Source organism: Monopterus albus, unplaced genomic scaffold, assembly GCF_001952655.1.
Source record: "Monopterus albus unplaced genomic scaffold, M_albus_1.0 scaffold17.1, whole genome shotgun sequence".
NCBI classification, from domain to species: Eukaryota; Metazoa; Chordata; class Actinopteri; order Synbranchiformes; family Synbranchidae; genus Monopterus; species Monopterus albus.
Genome location: NW_018127897.1, coordinates 2,701,172 through 2,721,976, shown reverse-complemented (window position 1 = coordinate 2,721,976; position 20,805 = coordinate 2,701,172). Strand labels below are relative to the sequence as shown.

The 20,805-nt window shown below is 39.3% G+C and overlaps 1 protein-coding gene across 1 annotated transcript in view; it reads right to left on the bottom strand.

Annotated features, from left to right (window-relative positions):
- Positions 1-20,280, bottom strand: part of tox3 (TOX high mobility group box family member 3) — a 48,368-nt gene extending 28,088 nt beyond the window's left edge. Inside the window, exon 1 of the mRNA XM_020592362.1 lies at positions 19,428-20,280. Coding sequence (XP_020448018.1) covers positions 19,428-19,529 — 102 coding nt within the window. The 5' untranslated portion in view covers positions 19,530-20,280. The remainder of the gene's footprint in view (positions 1-19,427) is intronic.
- Positions 20,281-20,805: the final 525 nt, after the last annotated feature.

The window sequence follows — 20,805 nt, the reverse complement described above, 5'->3', positions numbered from 1 at the left end:
TTTATGCATGTGTATGTCTATGCGTGTTACTCTCCCATGATCTCGTACAAGCTCTTCACCAGATCGTGGTGTGTGCACGTCCCTGAACGGATCCTGGCTCCTGCACCTCTGAACGGATCTGTAACTGTGTACCTTTGTCCTCCCGTGAGTAGCCACTTCCTCAACATATCTGCGTGGTGTACTCACCTCCGATCCTGTAACCAAGCCAGCTTCTTCCCCGTCCTCATGTGAGCAGCCACTTCCCTTTTACCTGAGTGGCATACTCTCCTATGTTCCTGCAACCAGGCCAGCTCCTTCATCGTCTTCCTCATTTTTCTCGTCCACCTGTGTCTTCTCTAGTACCTACTCTGCATCTTCCTTGCCTCCCCAGCCACAACCTGCACTCCCAGTTCTCCATCCCCCAGCTCTGCACACTCCAGTCCTCCACTCTCGTTGTGGGTCTGGCTTTCTGGCCAGCCCTCCTGCACCCAGTATCTGTCCTGTTGTAGTAATAAACTCTCTCTTGTGTTCATTCCCTGTGTATGTGTGAGTACAGTGGGTCCCCCTGCCATGCCTGATCATGACAGAAAGCTACATCAAGATATGAAACACAGAAAAAGCTTTAATATATACAGCAGTATGGCATCATTAGTTCATTATCTTGGTTCAATAGTATCTGATATTAATAAATCGCCTATACATCATACATTACCCTACATATCTTACTGTAAATATCAATTGTACATATCCATCTGTAAATTAGTTCTGACTGTACAGACTGTAGATACTGCGCACTCTGCACTGCTGCTATTGCACTTCTGGTCAGATGCTAAACTGCATTTTGTTGCCTTGTACTTGTGCATGGGTAATGACAATAAAGTTGAATCTACTCTTATATTAGAAGAGTCTGCAAAATTAATACTTTTGCATTTGAAAAAATACATGCAAAATATTAGAACTCTTAAAATCTTTTCAAAAGCGCCTTACAAAGTATACAGCCAAATGAATCTCACTTGTGGCTACATGTATGTGTACAGCCAGTTGGATCTTTAGTCTCTTAGTCTATTACTTGCTGATCAAAACTCTGGAGTTTAGTAATAGAACCTTAATAGAGTGCACACTGTGACAATATATCCCAACCTATGCCTTTTTTGTTATTCTTACCATAAGCCCACAGTAAGCACAAACCAACCAGTTGTTCAATCTCTAAAACAGAAAAACACAAACTGCTGAGCAGTGACTCATATATCAGTCTATTATATACTACAGGGCTGACTGTATTAAACAAATGGCTAGGCCTGCAGCTGGAAAAGAGAGGCAATATAGAGAGAGCAGAGGTTATTGTCTAATTTAAATCTTGGCTGCCTTCCCAGAACTGTACCACATTCCAATTTGTGGCCGTGTTGCTTGGCGCTACTGACAGAGGTCCGGCTGCAAATACTCTCGGGCTGCTCTCCAGAAATGTGTCTCCAAACTGACAATCAACAAGTTGGCAGAGATTAACGGAACGACTGGGGCAATCTAGGTGAAATAATAAAAAAGCACAGATATGGATGTTGTGTTTTGTGTTGTTTCTGCATGTGACTTTTTGTTTCCCCTTCCACTGTGGTTGCAGTAATGTATCTATAATCATTATGATTTGATGTGCAGCAACACAGGCTCATAAAGAAGGCCAGCACATTGCTTCTATAATGTGTCTGAGTTCCATAAAGAAACAGCAGCTGGAAAAGACATCTGTGAACACAAAGTAGTTACAGTATGGATGAGTGGGCTCTTAGAAGCAATTAGCCATTTCAAGCATTTTCTCCGTGCCATACTATTGTCCGTTCATCTGCTAGACTGACAGCACACCAGGACTTCATTAGCAAACCTGTCAGCTGTTGAGTTGCAGACATTGTTTTTCTTATGACAGCAACCATCAGGCTAAGTGCTTCACTAATGTTTTTAACAGTATTTAAACTTAAAATGTCACTTTAACATTTCCTACTTCAAAGGAAGTGTGAGATTAAGATACCAGCTTTGAATAATTACAAACACTAAGCTTAAACTTTGATTCCATATCATTGCACTGACATTTAAAGAGATTCAGAACAAAGACACACTACACATCTTTTAGTCATAATGCAAAAATTATTCCTTCCTTCTGTGTAAAACGACAGGCTGGAGATCAAAGGCACACAGAAACCCAGAGGTCTGCTGGTACAGACGCAGTAGATTATATATATATTAAGAGAACAAGGTAAGTTAGCAAAGTGTTCACACATGAGAAAAAAAAATTTAATAAAAACTAAAAAGCTCTATGCAATTATCTTTTCTGGTGATGGCTCTTGTCAGTATGTAGTTAAACAAATGCAACCATTTGTGCAGAATGAATTTCCTTTTTGATACTATCAAACAATATTGTGAAAACCATTTGCATCCATATTCCATATGCAATCAATATTATTTTCAAAATGTACACAAACATGAGGGTTTGTCTTGTAAATGTAGTTTTACATGCTTCTTTAACATTACTGCACAAGAAAGGGTGTACATGTACAAACAACCCTGAATAAGCCACTTTTCATCTCTGAAGATAATTGTATAGTTATATTTGTACAACCCCCTTTTCAGCTGTATTGATTTCTTCTTTTGACCACAGCTCCGTTTGAGCACTTTTATCCCATTTCTCCTGTGCAGGCAGCTAAAAAAAAGTGGTCACTGTGTTTGAGCCTTGACCTCTATTTTAGGACCATGCTGAGTTTCTCCACTGACATAAATGAGAGCAGGGCACAGTCTGCTTTGCACTTACACTGTCCCACTCCCATGTTCTCCAATCACTCTTCATTTGTCTTCATTAGGCTCATGCTTGACCCATTTCTCCAGCTCTCTGCTGGTATATACAGTATAGACTGCAGAGACCATCGCAGCATGTGATACTGTAGCGAAAATTGTCTGGCATCTCGTTGTTTATATGCAAAGGTGATTAATAACTAAATGCAAATAACTTATAACTAACACATCCAGACCCTTTTCTTGCCTAAAATCCATGTAAAGGGATTTCTATGCTTGTCAAAGACAAATGTCTCTATTTCAATTAATCAATATATAAACAAAGCCTGTAATGAGAAAATCAGTGGTTTCAAAAGGGGGTGCCATGCTGGAAATGACTGACTGCAGCTTTAAGTTGGTGTGAGAAACAGAATTCCCACTGTTAACTTGTCACCAGCTAATTTACCTGCAGCCAGAGGGGGAGATTCACTGGACACATAGGGAGAGTTAATCTCTTCATTCATCTTTGCTAAAGAGATCGACCCAATTAGCTTGCCACATTGACTGACAGCCCTTGTATTTGCTTTTCTCCCTTGACTTCTTCTCGCTTTCTTAAATCAGGAGTTTTATACAGTTCATGCTGGCTCCAGCTGAAGGACTCAGAAATTATTCGAGGCTACTGTACAACAGTGAAATAATCATGATGTCTTTATTCAAATCTGTGGAGTCTGAAATATTCACCACTGCAATTTGCTGTTACTGATTAGCCAGTGGAAGGCTTGCTTGGGGATAGCTCTCCAGAGCTTGGTAATTGAGCGGATTTGACTTGGGAGAGTTTTTTTCTCTTCTGCTGCTGATAACTACACACATTCACTTTTTAATGTACTTTTCTTCTTTTAGTTTCTCCTGGGACCCACTGTGCATCAGAATTATGACGCTTGCAGAAACAGCAGAATAGGACAGTATATATACTCTGACTGCCATCCCTAGAAAATCAAATTCATCTGGTGATTTACCACAAAGTCTCTGACTGTAGCCCACAGACCAGCGAGTGCTGGTTTGCCTGCGGAACTGACAGATCTAGAGACTCAAAGATCAGGGATGACAACAACAGCCCCCAGGACTGCCACCGTGGCCTCTGACATCCGCAATACACACAATAGAGAGAACACTGATGAAAATGGTTATGTGCCATTACTAATTTTGTACTTCACGATATTTAAAAAAACATGTTATACAGGAATTTTTCAAAATATTACATGGATTTCATCATTTCCTATATTTTAAAACTAAGTGATGGGGAGGATTCCATTTGTGAAAGAGTTATTTTGCCAACCCAAATAAAATCTCATTTACTTTATACTGGTAATATGTAACCATTGCACAAACACCTTTGTTTTGTCCTGTATGACCAGTAGCTTGTTGTAGTTAATGCTGATGAAAGCTTTGACTCTTCACTTCCACATTTCCCATTATTCTGTAACTGTCACTAGTTGCCACCATTGCCACCGTTAAGCAGTATTCACATAGCATTGCTTCAATTAGCAGAGATCACATTTAAATCAAACTCTTTCTTGAATTGCAACAATAACTGGTTTACTTTCATAAATTGTATCCTGTTGGACCCATGAGATTTCTCACATACTGTATACTAGGGCTATGCGATATTGGCACAAAATGATATCCGGATTTTTTTTAAGGATTCTGCCAATAACAATAAGCACGCAATATATACTAGATCACTCTCGTTAATAGTATATTAATTGTTTCTTACTAATTATATTAATGGAAACAACATATTTCATATACTGATTTACTTAAAACTGAAGCGTTCAAGTAAAGCATTTCATATTGTGTGGTGGTTAGCTTGCACACAGATGGTGAAACAAGTTTTCTTTACTGTCAAGCGATTTCGGACATAGATTGCAGATTGCTGTCTTTTGATCAACGTCCGTCTTTCAAAGACGAGTGAGTGAGGATGATCCAATCTAACAAATTATATTAATGATGTAGATTGAGAGGCCTTTGGTGTTTGTATTTTGTCTCCTGGCGCTGGTTGTTCACTCATTTTTAACTTCACTAAAGCGTTTTAGGCAGCTCTATTAGCTTAGCTTGTAGTGTGGTCATCACACGGCATGCACTCTCAGCGTGCACGTGCATTAGTCTATCCTAGGAGGCTACATGACACAGTGAATGTGTGCTCTCAAGTGACATACTCTGCAATGCCAGCTGGCACATTGATAAACAACAATTAAGATATTATCGTACACAGTATATATATATATATATATCGCACACCCCCACTTGCTGTACACTGACAGGATGTTACATGTGACGTCTGATATGGTTATATTCTATGAGGGATTGGATGGCTTAAAAGGGATAATAAACAGTGTATTAAAAGGGTAAGCCATCAAACAGTGCCTAATAATGAGCTGTTTCATTACAATCCTGTATGGCTAATTAAGAGATTAATATGTCAGTCCTGGTTTTGGCAGGTTCTGCCAGCAAAGGATCTATTCACCACAGTCCTTGTGCCAGTGTGCACTGAAAACAGCTTTCTTCTTTCACATTAAATCTCGTTGTATTTTGTTTATTTTTTCCCCAAAACACACCATTCATGCTCTGGGGCATGATTTGTCATTGTTATTCAGTGCTCACTCACCTACACTTAGAACACGATCCTTCTGGATTTTAATTAAGCACCAGGGTACCTCCCAGGGGCTTTTGGCTTGGCAAAGGAAACTACTTTGATTTATGTACTACTTTGTAGTTCCTGCTTGAAGCTTGTCAGTTTTGAGAGACTGTGGTGATGAATGGAAGAACTGGACAATTATTTTTATTTGTTAATTGGTTCCCGTTTGGGGTGAATTCCTCTAAAAATATTAATACCTACCAACAGTGAAGCTGAACATAAAGCTGTCTCTAAACATGCCATCTCTTCGCCTCACAACAATCAAACAGAAACCAGTGACAGTGTTAGGACTGGCTAAACTGGGACTCAGAAAATAAATCAAATCAACACAAAAACTTATTTACAGGGCACTATCTCAACAGTGCTTGTATTTAATTGCAATTTAATAATCTGTAATAGAAATACAAATTTCAAGCAATTTCCTCAATCAATAGTTGTCCATGTTTATCAATAATCAGATAATAATTAACAATTTGTGAAATACAGGCCTCTTTTTCTAAACTAAAACAGTTTTAACTGATGTGATGAATGTTTTTGCCAACTAAAGCATCCATTTAAAAACAACAAAATTTGAAAACAGATGGAGTAAACAACAAGTTACTTGACTTACAAATTAAACTACACAAAATAACGGCAATTTAAATAGTGGAGCTTCTGCTCCTGCCTGTCATTATTCAGTTATTGCCTGGACAAAATGTAGAGTATTAAACATAGTAAACACCACTGTTCAACTTCCAGGCTTTCAGAACAGACATTAGATCAAACGTGCTGGGTATTCAACAATTAAAACCAAGTCTGACCCTTTTCCCTTTATCAAAAGGTTTGTAGCTTTCAACAGTAAATAACCTGTAACGCTACTGAATAAACATGAAACAGGTTTCCCCAGTCTCCCCACAGCAGACACTGGTTTTACAAAAACATACAATACCTTATCTACATGATAGGAGGAACCTGTCCATTGTTCACTCTGGCTAACGTTAGTACAGCTGCTGAAAACACTTCACCTATGACAGATGTCTCAGGGATGCACGAATACTGCTGCACCTACTTTATCAGTCCAGGAAATCCTTCGCTATGTACGGCCATCAGTACACTGCATCTATTCTTAAATCAGGGCGGTTTCTCTTATACAGTTCATGAATTTTGTGCTATGTTCAAAGCATGTTTAATTAGAGAACTGCTTGCCCTGAACGTTAGCAGCGCAGCTACAGCGGTGCTCTCTGCTATTGACTCTCGGCCACCAGCCTCCCTTAAACAAGCCTGTTAGCTAAACTAGACAAGTGCCAGACAACAACTTTATACTGCAGTGTTCAGTGAACACAACCACACTCCCACCGATTTGTTTATGTTGTGTGTATGTTTTATAATTTGTGCGGCCCGTACAGGCAGCCAAAAAACACACCAACTCTCTCTCATTAAACACGCCAATTAGTGGCGAAACTGGGTACTACAGCATTAAGTCAATGTATTAACAGTTACACTGCATGTCCTTGGGTTCTGCATTGTCAATGTATATATTTTTGATTAAATTATTAATACAAATGAATTGATAATTGGGTAATCGTTGACTTCTCTAATTGGTAAATAACAGCTCAAGAGAAACCCATAAGTAAAAGTGTACAATTCATCATTGATTGATATGCTTCTGGGAAAAACATTAGCATATCCTTTTAGTATTGTCTTTATGAAGTAAATATGATCTTATGTTTATGGACACAACAAAAACCAATAAACCACATAAGAAAATACAAGTGCATTCCAAGCAATGTTAATACAATATGTACAATAACGCCCCACAGGTTTTATACTTGTTAGCAAAAGCAAATATTGTTTCTTCTATTTCTTAATAGGTAACAATCAGTAACAGCACAGTGTGGATAGCAGCCAAATTTCAATATAAAATGTAAAGTACTGACAAGGGTATAATCCACACTACCCAGGTGTACAATACGCAGCTGTTTTTAATAACAAGCACCATGCCCTGCAATAACAGATGACAAGTGATGTTGTGTTCAGACAACTTCCATTTTAATGCCGTGAGGTCACAAAGGCATTTTAACATTTAAGCTCTTCACAATGCTGACCCCTATGTAAAATCAGAGGCCATCACCATAGCCTGTTGTGCCACACATCCACATTGACAAATCAAATCAGTGTCTGCAGGCAAATCCTATGATGAGAGTTAAATGTGAAGTAAGACAGCCACCTCAGTGATACAAGAATGGTTTCAGCGAGAGACCCTGTACGCGCTCTGCTCTCCTAGATGCACATCAGAAGCTAATAGAGTCTCAAAACTACAGGGGTGCTGTGGGATTGCTACAATTATCTCATGGAATCGCTGAAGGTCAACACTGCTGAACTGAGCAGCCACAAGCTTTCATAAAGCCATGCAGCATATCATTATTTTCACTGTGTTTCATTATGGACAGTTAATCTTGGCTAACTCCGACCTAACACTTTAATCAGCTGCCTGTGATACCTTTGAAACATGAAACATTTAGTTTCTCTTCTTGTTTATCAGCAGGGGAGACACACAAATGTTGTGTAACCTATTTAAAAAAAGAGAGAGATCCCTTTTCCAAGGATGTTCAGATATTTGAGAAGTTATATCGTGAGTCAGAACCTCTACAGATGAGGAAGCACAGTAAATCAGTTTCCCTGGGCAGAACATCATTTGAAAGAATCATCAGTGGCTACCCAGAAAGGGAGACCCTGCCAATGTTAAGGCCTTAGTAACCTTGATCTCACTTCTTCTCCTGTCATCCCACACTATGACCACATGTGACAAGCCAGCAGAAACACACATCACAATAAAAAGAAGGACATGCTGTGAATGAGCCTTGATTTCAACTCCTGAAAAAAAAAAAAAATTAAAATGTAATAAATAAAAAAAATTAATGGACCCCAAGCATACGTAACTCCTCCAGTTGAGGTTTCAGTGACTTATGTTGATGTGGTTTTTTTTACTGTAGCCAATGTCCATTGTTCATTTTAGTCACATTACTCAAGAAAAACTAGACAGATTCATGAATATTGCATGATTTTCATTTAATGAAACAATAGTGATATCTCAGTAACATATTGAGAATTTTGCTTATTTAAATAAAGACACTAGTTGGACAATTATGGCAAAAAAGTTGTAAGAATGAGGTAGTGTGTCAACAGTGTGTCTTAAAAAGTGTGTTCTTGGAACATCTTTTATTTGTCTTCCCTACAAGTCTTGAATCCTGGCAAGTAAAGCATGGTTAACATTTTCATGGTTATGTTTAGACAACTCAGAGCTCTTGTTTAGGATTCAGATTCCTTAGATCAATTTAAAATATAGTCAGTGTGTCCTGACTCATGCTTTAAATCAAGCTCGCACAGTCTGCACAAACACAAAGGTTCTTTACGCTGAGAAGCTGTAAAAACGGTTGTAAAAAAGTGGTGACTGACTAAGAGCAAAAGAACGACAGTAAATCACTGGACAGAAATATGAAGAAAAACATACATGAGGAAAGAGTAACTGTTGTTTAACTGATGTGCATGAAGGCCTTTGCACCTAAAGCTGATTTCTAAGATGGACATAAAGACAATTTTGACAAACCAAGTATAAGGAAGACATAAAGGACAAACATACTCTTCTTAGAGCAGCTGCTTCATTCCCCTCCGGGACTTAATGGTACGGCGACACAGTCCTCCATCAGTGTGATCTTGATATCATTCACACTGAACATGGATTATGGCAAAAAAAAAAACCAAGCTATTCTAATCAGTGGATATTCTTATCAATCTAATGAATGTATATACAAGATTCAATCAAACTGTGGCAGGGTGAGATGGCTCTTTTCCAATTCTAGGAGATTATTCAAGCTCATTTACTGGGTGAAGTAGGTTTATAGGCTGCAGTATTACTGTTACGGCAGTAACTGCTCAAATAAACATTACCATTCTCCAACTGCTACAAACAGGCTATGTTTGAGGAGGAGTGTTTGACGCCTGACTATACCAGCAAGAAGAGAATCGATGAAAAAGAGGACAAAACTGTGACCAAGATTTTTTACATTATACATGTAAGCAACAACAAATCTTGCATGCTTTGTCATGTGATAAAACGGTTATATTTAAAGCCAGTCTTTCTTGAACCCTGTGCCAGTTTGCTCCAACATGCCATCTATTTGACCATTCAAATAAAGGTTTTATTCACCTCCATTATTTAAGCCCTTTGTCCAGAGGGTCTCAGGGATATTTGCACACCTGCTACTATTGTCAGTCCTTTTACTGCAACCTGGTAACACAATGCATTATGGGAATGTGTGAGGTAGGAGGGGGCAGGTGAAAAAGGGTGGATTAATCACACTGCGCAACATATAATTCTACACACACCTGCAGCCCATACTCCCCTAATGAGAAAGAACTTCACATTCGATGTGATACATGAACAACTGTTGGAACACTGACTAATATTTCTAGGAGTTTGCTGTTTTCCTTAAAGTGGTCACAGCTAAACTGAAGTTAAAGAGGAAATCCTAGGGAGACCCAATAATTCCTGTTTGGCTCACAGGACTATGTGTTACAAAAATTATATCTTAATTTTGAAAATGCACATTAACCAGACTGGAAGTTGGCTTAAAAGTAAATAGGTGGAACAGCTGAATTCAACTAGTTGAGCCTAGAAAATATTAGCCGTAACTGTCAGTGGCTCGTTCTCCTTGAAAACAGCCAAGGCCTTAAGACGAGCAAGTCAAGTTAAAAACAGCAGGCCATTAATAGAATTGGACATTAGATCTATGAAACATGGAATGGCTGCCTCTCTGAAAAGCTTTGAAAATGAATATATATTACTAGTGAGGCTAACCACTGAAGGGACACAACACTTATTGAATCAGTCAACCAGAAGTGATTGACTGGTACTTTTGAAAACTACATAATTTACGGTAAAAGCAGTTTCTTGGCGCAGGGAGTTTTTCTCTTCCTTTTAATAAATCAGCAAAGTTGAGGCTGTCAAAGATGTAGTAAGCCAAGAGCAGATTAAAACAGTTTATCATGGTGGAAACATATCTCTTGTGGGGATCCTGCTTTGATTCAATAGGGCACAATATTTACAAAAAAATAAGACAACTCCTTCAAACCACCCACAGGAGGTTAATATTACCTTGTGACCTTACAAGACAGACTAATCCAAACAGCAGATATGCTATTTTTCATGACAGTGACATATATACAGCTCTAGTAACTCAAGTGCTTTGGGTGCTTGAGTTAAGTAGTATCTCAGCCTGATCTAAAGATCATCAAATCCCACCAATAAAACCCCTCAGCAACCTGGACAAAGATACGTTTTCTCCCTCTACAGCAAGTAAGTAAGGTCAGTCTTTGTGTGGAACTATATCTTAAGGATGTTTTTAGTGACACTGTGCCTCTCCTTACAAAACAAACAAAAAAACTAAACCAATACATTTGAACACAACTTTGCAGCTGAAGTGAGTGTTTAGAGCCGTTCCATGCTATATATGGTTTACTCATCAACATAAATTAAACACTGGAGCTATTACTGTCATGTTTCATTTTACAGTAATGACATCAAATAATTGCATGTTTTAGAAAAAATAACAAAGGAGAGGTCCATTTTTATTTAAGTAGCAGATCTAAACTCTGCTGTGAATCTGATGATTATAGCGATCATAAAGACAAACCCATTTCACTTCCAGAACATTTAAATAACTAGGCAACGCTATGAGCACAACAAGTGAAAAACTAACTAACTCCTCTTTTAATGTACGACTTTGGATGTAAAAAGAAACCAATTTTCCTCAGGCACTTACACTGTTTGATGGATGGTGTAGTGATGTTGTGCACAAGATCAAAATCCAATAACAAATGTGACTCTCCTATGCATTCATCCTCTTTGTATCAGTGAAAGTGAGGTTGCTGAAGCAGCCCTGTAGCTACAAATTATCCAGAAAGAGAAGGATGTTCTGACTCAGTGGGGACAACACCGCCAGCGTTAATCCACAAGGAAAAACAGTGAATTATACACATATGGTAGGTCTACTGTATAAAGATGTCCAACAAGTAAGAATCAATTTCTTTACTGGTTTTACAACATACTGGGGCTCTTATTTGTGTCTGGTTATGACATCTCAAACTAAGGTTCAGGACAGAGAAGCTCTATGTCTACAGTAATGTCAAGAGGGCACATACGTGTTGCCTGGTTGGTCCACAACCCACCAATTGAGAAACATATTTAGAATGTGAGTTCTGCCTAAATGAACCTCGCTGAGTAACGTATGAGGAGATGTAATGCAGTGGACTGAGCAGTGACGCAGGATTGCAGGTCTTTACGAGGGTTGATCTGGGTAATGGTCTATGTCTGTCTAAGATTTCAGAGCCGTTGTCATATCCACCTCATAAACAAAGCAAACAACCTGGTCTTTTGTTTCCCACAGGTTCAGACTGTTGGTTCAAATTATCAGACCAGACTGATATTAACTGAAACAAATTCAAAGGGACATAGGCTCATACACAAGTGCCATATGTCAACATACCTGTATCAGTGTGATCAACAATGTAAAGAGAGTGACAGCTGTGATAATGTGGTGTCACGGGAATCAGAAACTATCAAGCTCATGGTGTAATACAAAGCTGCTGCAGCTCTAGTTTGGGTCTCTTCTCTAGAAAATCTCCTTAAAAGTCATTTTCCATACACATTTATACAGTTTCTACTGATACGTGTCTATTGCTGAGGCATCACTGTAGGATCATAGTGACCATCATCAACTTTGTTCAGAGGAGATCCATAGAAAGGCACCATGCAGGAAGTAGAGATCTGTGCATTAACAACTGCTCTGCGTGAACATAGGTGTAGTATGGTCTGTCAAACAGAGCAGTCTTCCTTAGAGGCAAGTACAGCATGTGTCTTCAAGCAGGCGGACTAAAAATAACACTCTCTTATCTCAGTGGGAAAATTGGGTGATTAATAAATCTGTTGAACTACATCTCCTGACAAGCTACAATTAAGACTCCGAAAAACACATCAGTGATTCACTTGGACATTTAAACATTTAACATGCACCTAGGAGTCATATCTATCAATTGTTGAGTTTCACAAAGCAGACAGCCTCTGTGGTTACACCCCCGACACACACACACACACACACACTCTCCCACCCCCTAGCCAACAACACACACAAACTCACACACAGCATTATTTAAAGTAGTGTTTGGATATGTTTAGATGTGTGTGATGAAATGGCACCAGCTGTGTACACTGGAGAGATGCACAAGGCCCCCTGGTTGAGCGGAGTGTTAACTCCTTCCCTCCCGATGAAGCAAAATGTACAGAAGAGACAAAAGTAGCCTGACCCACTGTTATCTGGACACAATATAAGCTTATTGATCAAGGGTTTGATGCTGTGATAATACAGTTACACACAACGATCTCTTAACCTTTTGTTGTTGTTAGTTTCCGAACCATGAGCATACTCACCTACAGCACATTTTACAGGTTCAGTCAAGTCCTGTGATAATTGCAGCTGCTGCCCTACATCGTCATGTCTTTATATCACATCTTCTTAATCACAGTTTTTACAGCATTAATATTTTGTATTAGAATTAGAGTTTCATGTCTTAAGTAAGTAGGTGATAAAATACATAAATGAAAAATAAATGTTTTATCTATTCAATTTAAAAAAAAGAAAAGGCAGAATATGGGCAGCAATGGACAATTGGTCTTATTATAAAGAACTTAAGTTGTAATCCCTAAAATTTTAGTACTAGCTCATTTGGTGGGACACATGGCTACTGGCGGCAACAGCAAGTTCAGTTTAATATAAGTACAAATGCCCTAATGCAGCTGCTTTGTCAGAAATACAAGGGAAGAGCAACTGGTGGATCTGTTTACAATGCAACCAACAAACTATTAAACATAGCATAGTTTACTAAATATAAACTAATTAAATGGCTAAAACAATAATAATATGCTGACCATAAATGACGTAAAAATTTGACTGGATTTCATGTCTTAAAGGATAAGGCTGTCATCTTCTATATTCAAATCAGTGAAGCATGTCTCTGGTAGACATGTTTCCTCATTATGAAACACAAGACCCTGATCATTATTTAAAATGTTGCCCCAAAGGCTCTAAACAGCCATAGCTTTTTACAGCATTTGAAGTAAGGAAGGGCCAAGGGCCCATGCACAAGACCTCTGTATATCCTTAACAAATATGACGGTCCAGTGTTTCATAATGAGGAAATATGTCACTAAGTACAGTGGTGTGCTTCCCTGATGTGTTTTTAAATACAATGGAGGTTTATGGCACAGATGAATAAGTTAATCCAGTCCTGACAGACATCAATCGTGAGTAGAGACAAGTCATTGTTGGCTTCAGCCTCTGCATGGGTAGTGTGGAATATACTCCAATCAGAGCTGACATTGGGCGAGAGGCGGAGTACACCCTGGACGGGTCGCCAGTCTGTCACAGGGCTGACATGTAGACGAACAACCATACACACACTCACTCCTACCAGTAATTTAGAGCCACCAATCAACCTAAGCTGCATGTCTTTGGACTGTGGGAGGAAGGCCGAGTACCTGGAGAGAACATGCAAACTCTGCACAGAAAGGTACCAGGGTGGCCAGGGCTTGAACCTGGAACCTTCTTGATGGGAGGTGACAGTCCTAACTGTTGCACCACTGTGCTGCCTGGTATCTGTACTTTACTTGAGAATTTTCATTTTCTGATACTTCATACTTCAACTTCACTAGATTTATTGATCCATGGTGGATAATTCACAAGCTACCCAGCAGTAATTCAAATTATAAGCATATATGTTAGTTAAAATGAGCTCTACCTTTACCAGCTGCAACATTAAATGTGATGTACACAATAATACATCAATAATTATAATTGAATAATATGATGTACATCAATGTAAACTGTGCCATTTTATAGAAATAGTACTTTTATTTCTGGTACAAGCATATTTTCTGCTAATACTTTTGTACTTTTTACTGAAATACCACACAGCAAAAGCACTGACTGCGCCTGTGCCATGGTGCTTGGAAACTAGTGGTGTACACAAACAGAAGGCAGACCTTCAATTTGACATGTGAACAGGAACATGTGTGCAGCCCTTGTCCGGGTCCACATGCACGAGAGCATGCACAAAGCATGAATTACACTTTACTAAGCACAAACATTGTATGTGTCTTTATAGTGCTCATTAACAATGATACAGTATGGTCACACAGGATGATGTCTAGCCTGTCTGGCTCTGCATTAAAATACAACGTTACCCGGATACAAAGAATTATGATGTCACAGTGAAGCTGGCATTAGTTTTGCGAATAAACCTCAAGTGTTAGCGCCAGTGCACAAGACAGGTTTGTATTAACATCTGTTAGTAATATCGGTCTCCCTGTGCCTTGTGGTAATAAAGCCTACACTAAATGGATACTGCATCTGAAACATTATTAAACCTAAATGAAAAAACAAAAACAAAAATAAAACAAATCAAACAAACAAACAAAAAAACCCTGATGGTCTGTCCCTTTCATGAAACTGTTAAAGTCAATCAAGTTTGACTTCCACAAATACCACAATAAGCTCGTCTCTAGTTAAAACAGTGTATGACTTAAAAACGTGCCTTAGAAAAACTGCATAATGTTCTTGCATCACTGTTATCAGGAAAATAAGAAATTAGACAAATGAGAACTACACCCAAATGTTCATTTAAAGTGTTAACTTAAAAGTGTAACTTTATAAAGGCAGCTTTTATAAATTTGACTGACTACAAGCAGGTGTTCTGAGCACAGGCCAAAGCGCCAGTAAAACTGGGAGTCATCACAGGTAAATTGAAAACAACACAACTTGAAGTAACAACCACTCAGTGAGAGTACGGGCCTTGGCGGCCAGGCCCCTGGGCATAGCTGATCCATGTTCAACCTTAAGTCAAGGTAGTTTAAGATAAATGGACCTGCTGTGTCAGCCCTGAGACCCACCTCAGCAGTCTAAAAATCTAATCACTCCAGTAAACCTTTACAATAGCTTTAAGGTGAGTTTTAATAAAAGAACTGTGTATAATTCTAAAAGATTCCAGCAAGTGATTGTTCACGCTGAATATATTTCATGAGCATTTTTTAGCTGTGAGAAGTTGTGGCATATTTCTCTTCAGCACCACTGTTTCTCCATCATCTTAGTGCCAAAAAACAAGCTGCTTCATTAGTCATGACTGCAGCACCTAATTAGGTTTGTGCCACTCGTTTATATTTTTTCTGTAAATTTAAAAGATTCTCTGATGTTTCAGAGTGCCTCTGGGTCCTTCTGTCTCTGTTGTCATTAAAACTGAATATTTCCTGTGCCAGCATTTTTAAAGGGTATGGCCTGTTTTCAAATCAAAACTGACTCTAGTGAAAGTTTAGCTTTTTGCAAAGGTACTGTGACAGCTTATTAAAGGAGTAATACTTCAGTTCTGTGAAACTTGTAAGATGGGATGTAAAGATGAACAAATATGTATTGGAAAAGCAATACACAGCCAGAGATATGGCTGCAGTGGTTGAAAACCACAGATTTGAACCAAATTCTGTTAAAAAGTCTAAATTCAATACGGATTTCAAAAACAATATCTGGCAAGTTTCTTCTCTTTGAGCTCCAGGTTCTAGTATGCATGTGTGTGCATATGTTTGCTGCATCATTTCCTGTTGGCGTCCAATCGTATGCCTGCTTCTAGTGATCCAGGTCCTGAAGGAAAACGTTCCCCCAAGGTAAAAATATGTGTTAAATGCACCGGTTAGCAGAATGCCAATTAAGTGATTCTTGATAAAACAACTACAATGTGCAAAATGTGCATCATATGTCCAGAACACCATGAGGACAGGCATCCATCTACAAAGACAGTACGGTGTTGAATCTGAGGTAAAAAAATAAAACAAATAAAACTGTTACAGGTACAGTAAAACCTTAGATTGCGAGTATAATTCATTCCGGCAACGTGCTCGCAATCCAAAGCACTCGTATATCAAAGCGAATTTCCCCATAAGAAATAATGGAAACTCACACCCATTTTTCCATATAAAAATGATTACAGTAATACAATATAAAGTAAAAATAAAATAAATTAACCTGCATTTTACCTTTGAAAAGAATCGGGGCCATTGTTGCAGTACAGACGTTGACTATACGAGTGAGGCGCGAGAACCATCGGCTCAGTTGTGACGTGACGCTCGGCAGACAAAGCGTACGTACTACTCGTATTGCAAGACCTCGCTCGTTTATGAAATTAAAATTTTTGCTCGCCTTGCAAAACACTCATAGACCGGGTTACTCGCAATCCAAGGATTTAAATGTAGTTGTATTTAGCAATTAGCTTCAGGCAGGTAACAGTGCCAGTGTTCGCAGTTACTTTCAGAGCATATTAGCTAATAGTGCTACCTGATCAAAGTCAATAACTAAAGCAGTTTCATTTGCAAGAACATGCACTTGTTGTTGTTGAAAATGTGGGATTTAGATTAACGTTACTGAGTCTGGAACTGTGGTGCACAATAACAAGTCTGCAGCATTTCAGTGAAAAGTGCATCCCAGCGCTGTCTGATAAGGTGAAGCAGCAGGTGGATGCAGTACAAAGGTCTGCTGTGCACCAGTGCCCGTTGTTTACTGCTGTTGAAAAGTCAACATCCTGCTTTATGAATATAATTTTTACTGCTTGAAATTCAGAACTGCTTTGAAGGAACACTGGTTTTTTTGTTTTCTTTTTTAACAGTCTTGCTTAAATACATACACTTAATGTATAATTTGTCAAACTGAAGCTAAATTAAAACAGAATATCATCTGAACTGAATCAAAATAACTCTGGTTTGCACCGTATAATTACGAGTTCAGCTGTGTCGTTTTTTCCGAATCGTGGCCCACGTGTCGAGATACAGATCAAATCGCGTGAGACGGGAAGCAACAGTACACACCCCTACTGTAAGCATGCAACATCTTTTGGATGACTAACTTCTCTGCATTGTGTGACCTTTCAGCAAGCTGATTCAAATAATTTGGAGGCTTATTTGAAAGATGCATATAAAAGAGCCTATTTGTTCACCATGGAAAGGCACTGTAATTAGAATGAAATGCAATCCCTGTACTCTCCCCCTAACATAGCTGCTAGAGATACTGGATACACACCTTTTTCACCCCCCCCAACCTCAAAACACACACTCTCTACCTCCTTTTGCATTGTGGCCAATTACTGTAACAGATGAAAAATTCACTTGACCTGGCAAATTTATGAGCAGAAATGAATCGCACTTCAACTCTTACACCAATTCAAGGCAATATAGTTAAAATTTCTCAAGGCTGATGAAGACATGATGAAACTGGACACATATGACAACTTGGCCACATGACAAAGACCTGATGAAACAGTGAAACAAACCTTGTAACTGTTTTAGGCAGCATCAGAGTACGAGGGCAAACAGAGCCACACTGTAGGACTGAGTCATAGGAGGGGGCTGTGCTATTATTCACATTGTAGAGACCAAAACATGTTTACACACTCACATTGTGGGCACTCAGACTTGCTTGTGGAACCCAGATACTGATCTCCTACATGTAAATCACTGAATTTTAGGGCAATGACTTGGTTTACGGTTAGGGTTAGGGTAGCAAGTAGCAGTTATGGTTAAGTCTCCAAGAAATTAAAGCAAGTTAATATAAAGTCCTCATAAGGAATGAAAACAAACAAGTGTGTGTGGCCTTTTTTGAGTTTTTTTCTTGTGGGGACAGAAAACTGGACCAAACTAGCTTAGCAGGGGCCGGCGTCGCTTGTGGGGACTGAAGACTGGTCCCCACAATGTAGTTTGTAGAATTTTACAAAAACAATGCAGTACAAAGTTAGAGCAAGTGTCAACTTTGGTTAACATTAGAGTAGGGCAGTGGTTACGGCCAAGATTTGGCTACGTCTCCCGGAAATGAGTGCAAGTCTATGTAGGTACTCGTAAGTCACAAAAACTAGGATGTGTGTGTGTGTGAATGTGCATGAGAGAGAAGGGGTGGGGGTGAAGGGGGAACCATTGTTTAGACTTTATAAAAACGGAACACTGAAGTTATGTGATTCTTGTCTGTCATAATGTTTCCCCTTGCTGGCTGGATCATGCACTGACAAAATATCATGAACAATCAGTCTCACATTTAACAGTTAAACTTGTCATACCTCAGCAATGTTATTATTAATCATTCAGAAACAGTACTCTTTTTATAGATTTAGTGATGTAAACAAAGCAACTTGGAAATTATGTTAAATACCAATAATAGGCTGTGCAATATGTGTGAGTAGATAAAACTGTGTTGTACATTACGTGGCTGTTTCTATTAGTATGAGGGTTCACACCGAACACTGGTGACAATGAATGCATTCATCGTGAACAGATAAAGTGTGTTGTTTATTTCTCTGTCAACATAGGGCTGTGGGGGTGAAGTTAGGTCATCAGAGAGTTCATTTTAAGCATTAGCAAAAGTAATCTGATGTGCTGAACCACTTACAGTAGCCTACATAGTGTTCAACACCATGTAAAGTGTTTCTATAACATCCTGACTGCATCTTGTTGACAGGGATCACAGCCGAGCAGTTTGACACAATACACAGCATCTTACTTTCATCACATTCTAGTGCTTGTGCCGTGTATGAGGACGCCCATGTAGTGATCCAGGCATGTAAAGCTATACAGCCAACATCAGTGCAGTGAGGCTGATCTGAGCTGGACACAAAGTAACAACGAGTCACTGTGCTGGTCTTGTGCTCCCATTTCAATTAATACACAACAAAGTTTGTGGCAAGATGCGAAGTGCTCTTTAATAAACTTCGGACAAGCTAATTGTGGGTGAGGTCAAAGGGCAGTAAGTGGAGGCAGGTATGAAAATGAGCAAGTCACTAGTTTTAAATGAACATAAAAATCTCTCCTAAAAGATCACTCCCGAATTACTGAGCATGCTTTCAGCACCTGCGAGGCCACTCGTCACAAAACACAGGGGTTTCTCACCTTATTAAAGTTGTAGTAGCCCAGACAGTGGGCAAAATCCAAGTTTGGTGGATCTCCTGGAATAGAATTTCCTCCAGCAGTCGGATAAAATCTTACATCCATGGTGTATGAGGGAGCCGCGCAGCTGTAGCCTACTCTGCACGGAGCTCTGTTTGTTTCTGCCGTTTACAATCCAAGCGCTCAGAGACAGACAGAGGAAGAAAGGCGGTGAAACTGACCCAGGATTTGTTGGGGGTGGGGGGGTAAACGAGATACTGCGATGGGCAGAAAAGGTTAGGCTAAAGTTCTGATGTTCCCCTAATACACCTGGTTCAGCCGCTTCATTTCTAAGAAAGCCCGCATGAAGGTTGGACTGAGCCCAGTGAGCTGTCTCTCAAGGAGCAGTAGACGCTCAGTGCCCATACATTTACACACAGCTGCGGCTGTATACAAAGAAGCCACGAGACCGGCGACTGTGCGTGGGTCCACCTCCTTTTCCTCCCCTTTCACATGCAGGAAAAATGAAAATGAAAACTGTAATAAAGTGGTAATATAATAACCCTGAAGTAAGTCCGCGCATCAAAGCAGTAGGCGCACATAGAAATGTGTCCGTATCCTCCACCGTCTCTCTTAGAAGTTAATTTCTCCAACTCAGGAAAGTAGTTGGTGAAGTAGTTGGAGTAAGAAGGAGCTAGCTGGTCGTACAAGCTCACCTGCTGAATATAACGTTGGAAGGCTTGTAAAACAAGCGAAAACTACACTCGATGGTGTAATTAGTGCGTATGAAGTAGTAGGCTACACCGACTATCCCGGCTCAGCCTTCGGCTCTGGCTCTCGTACTGATGAACAAGGCAAAATGTGTGAACACGCCAGCCCCTCCCCAAACACACAAGCCACTCCCATGAAAACACAGCATTTAAGTCCATGTGACATGTTGGCATGTGATAATTCATTACAATTCGAGTAATTTATATAGGTACATTTGATTATCAACTTTAAAATGTTGTTGCCCTACTTTGTTGACAGCCGACTTTTTAAAAGCTCATGCAAAGGATTGATTATCTCCTGTCAAACAGTTAAACATTATGACTGTTACATTTTCACTAGCCAAATATAACTTGACATTTCATTCCATTTTCACTTTGCATCGCCAATGGTAATAAAAAAGAGAACTTGCCTTTTTTGTGAGACCTGCCATCATTTCATTTTCATCATGTTTCTTTTGCTTGTTCTTCTATAAATTTTCCATCTCACTTTATTCACCTTTGAACACTGAAATGTTTTTGCAGTCCATGTTTATTCAGCTAAAACAGCTAATGTACTGGCCAGATGTTACTTGTAACTACATACCACACATTTGTGTGTGTCTGTGTGTGCTCTCAGGGACATCTCAGACTGA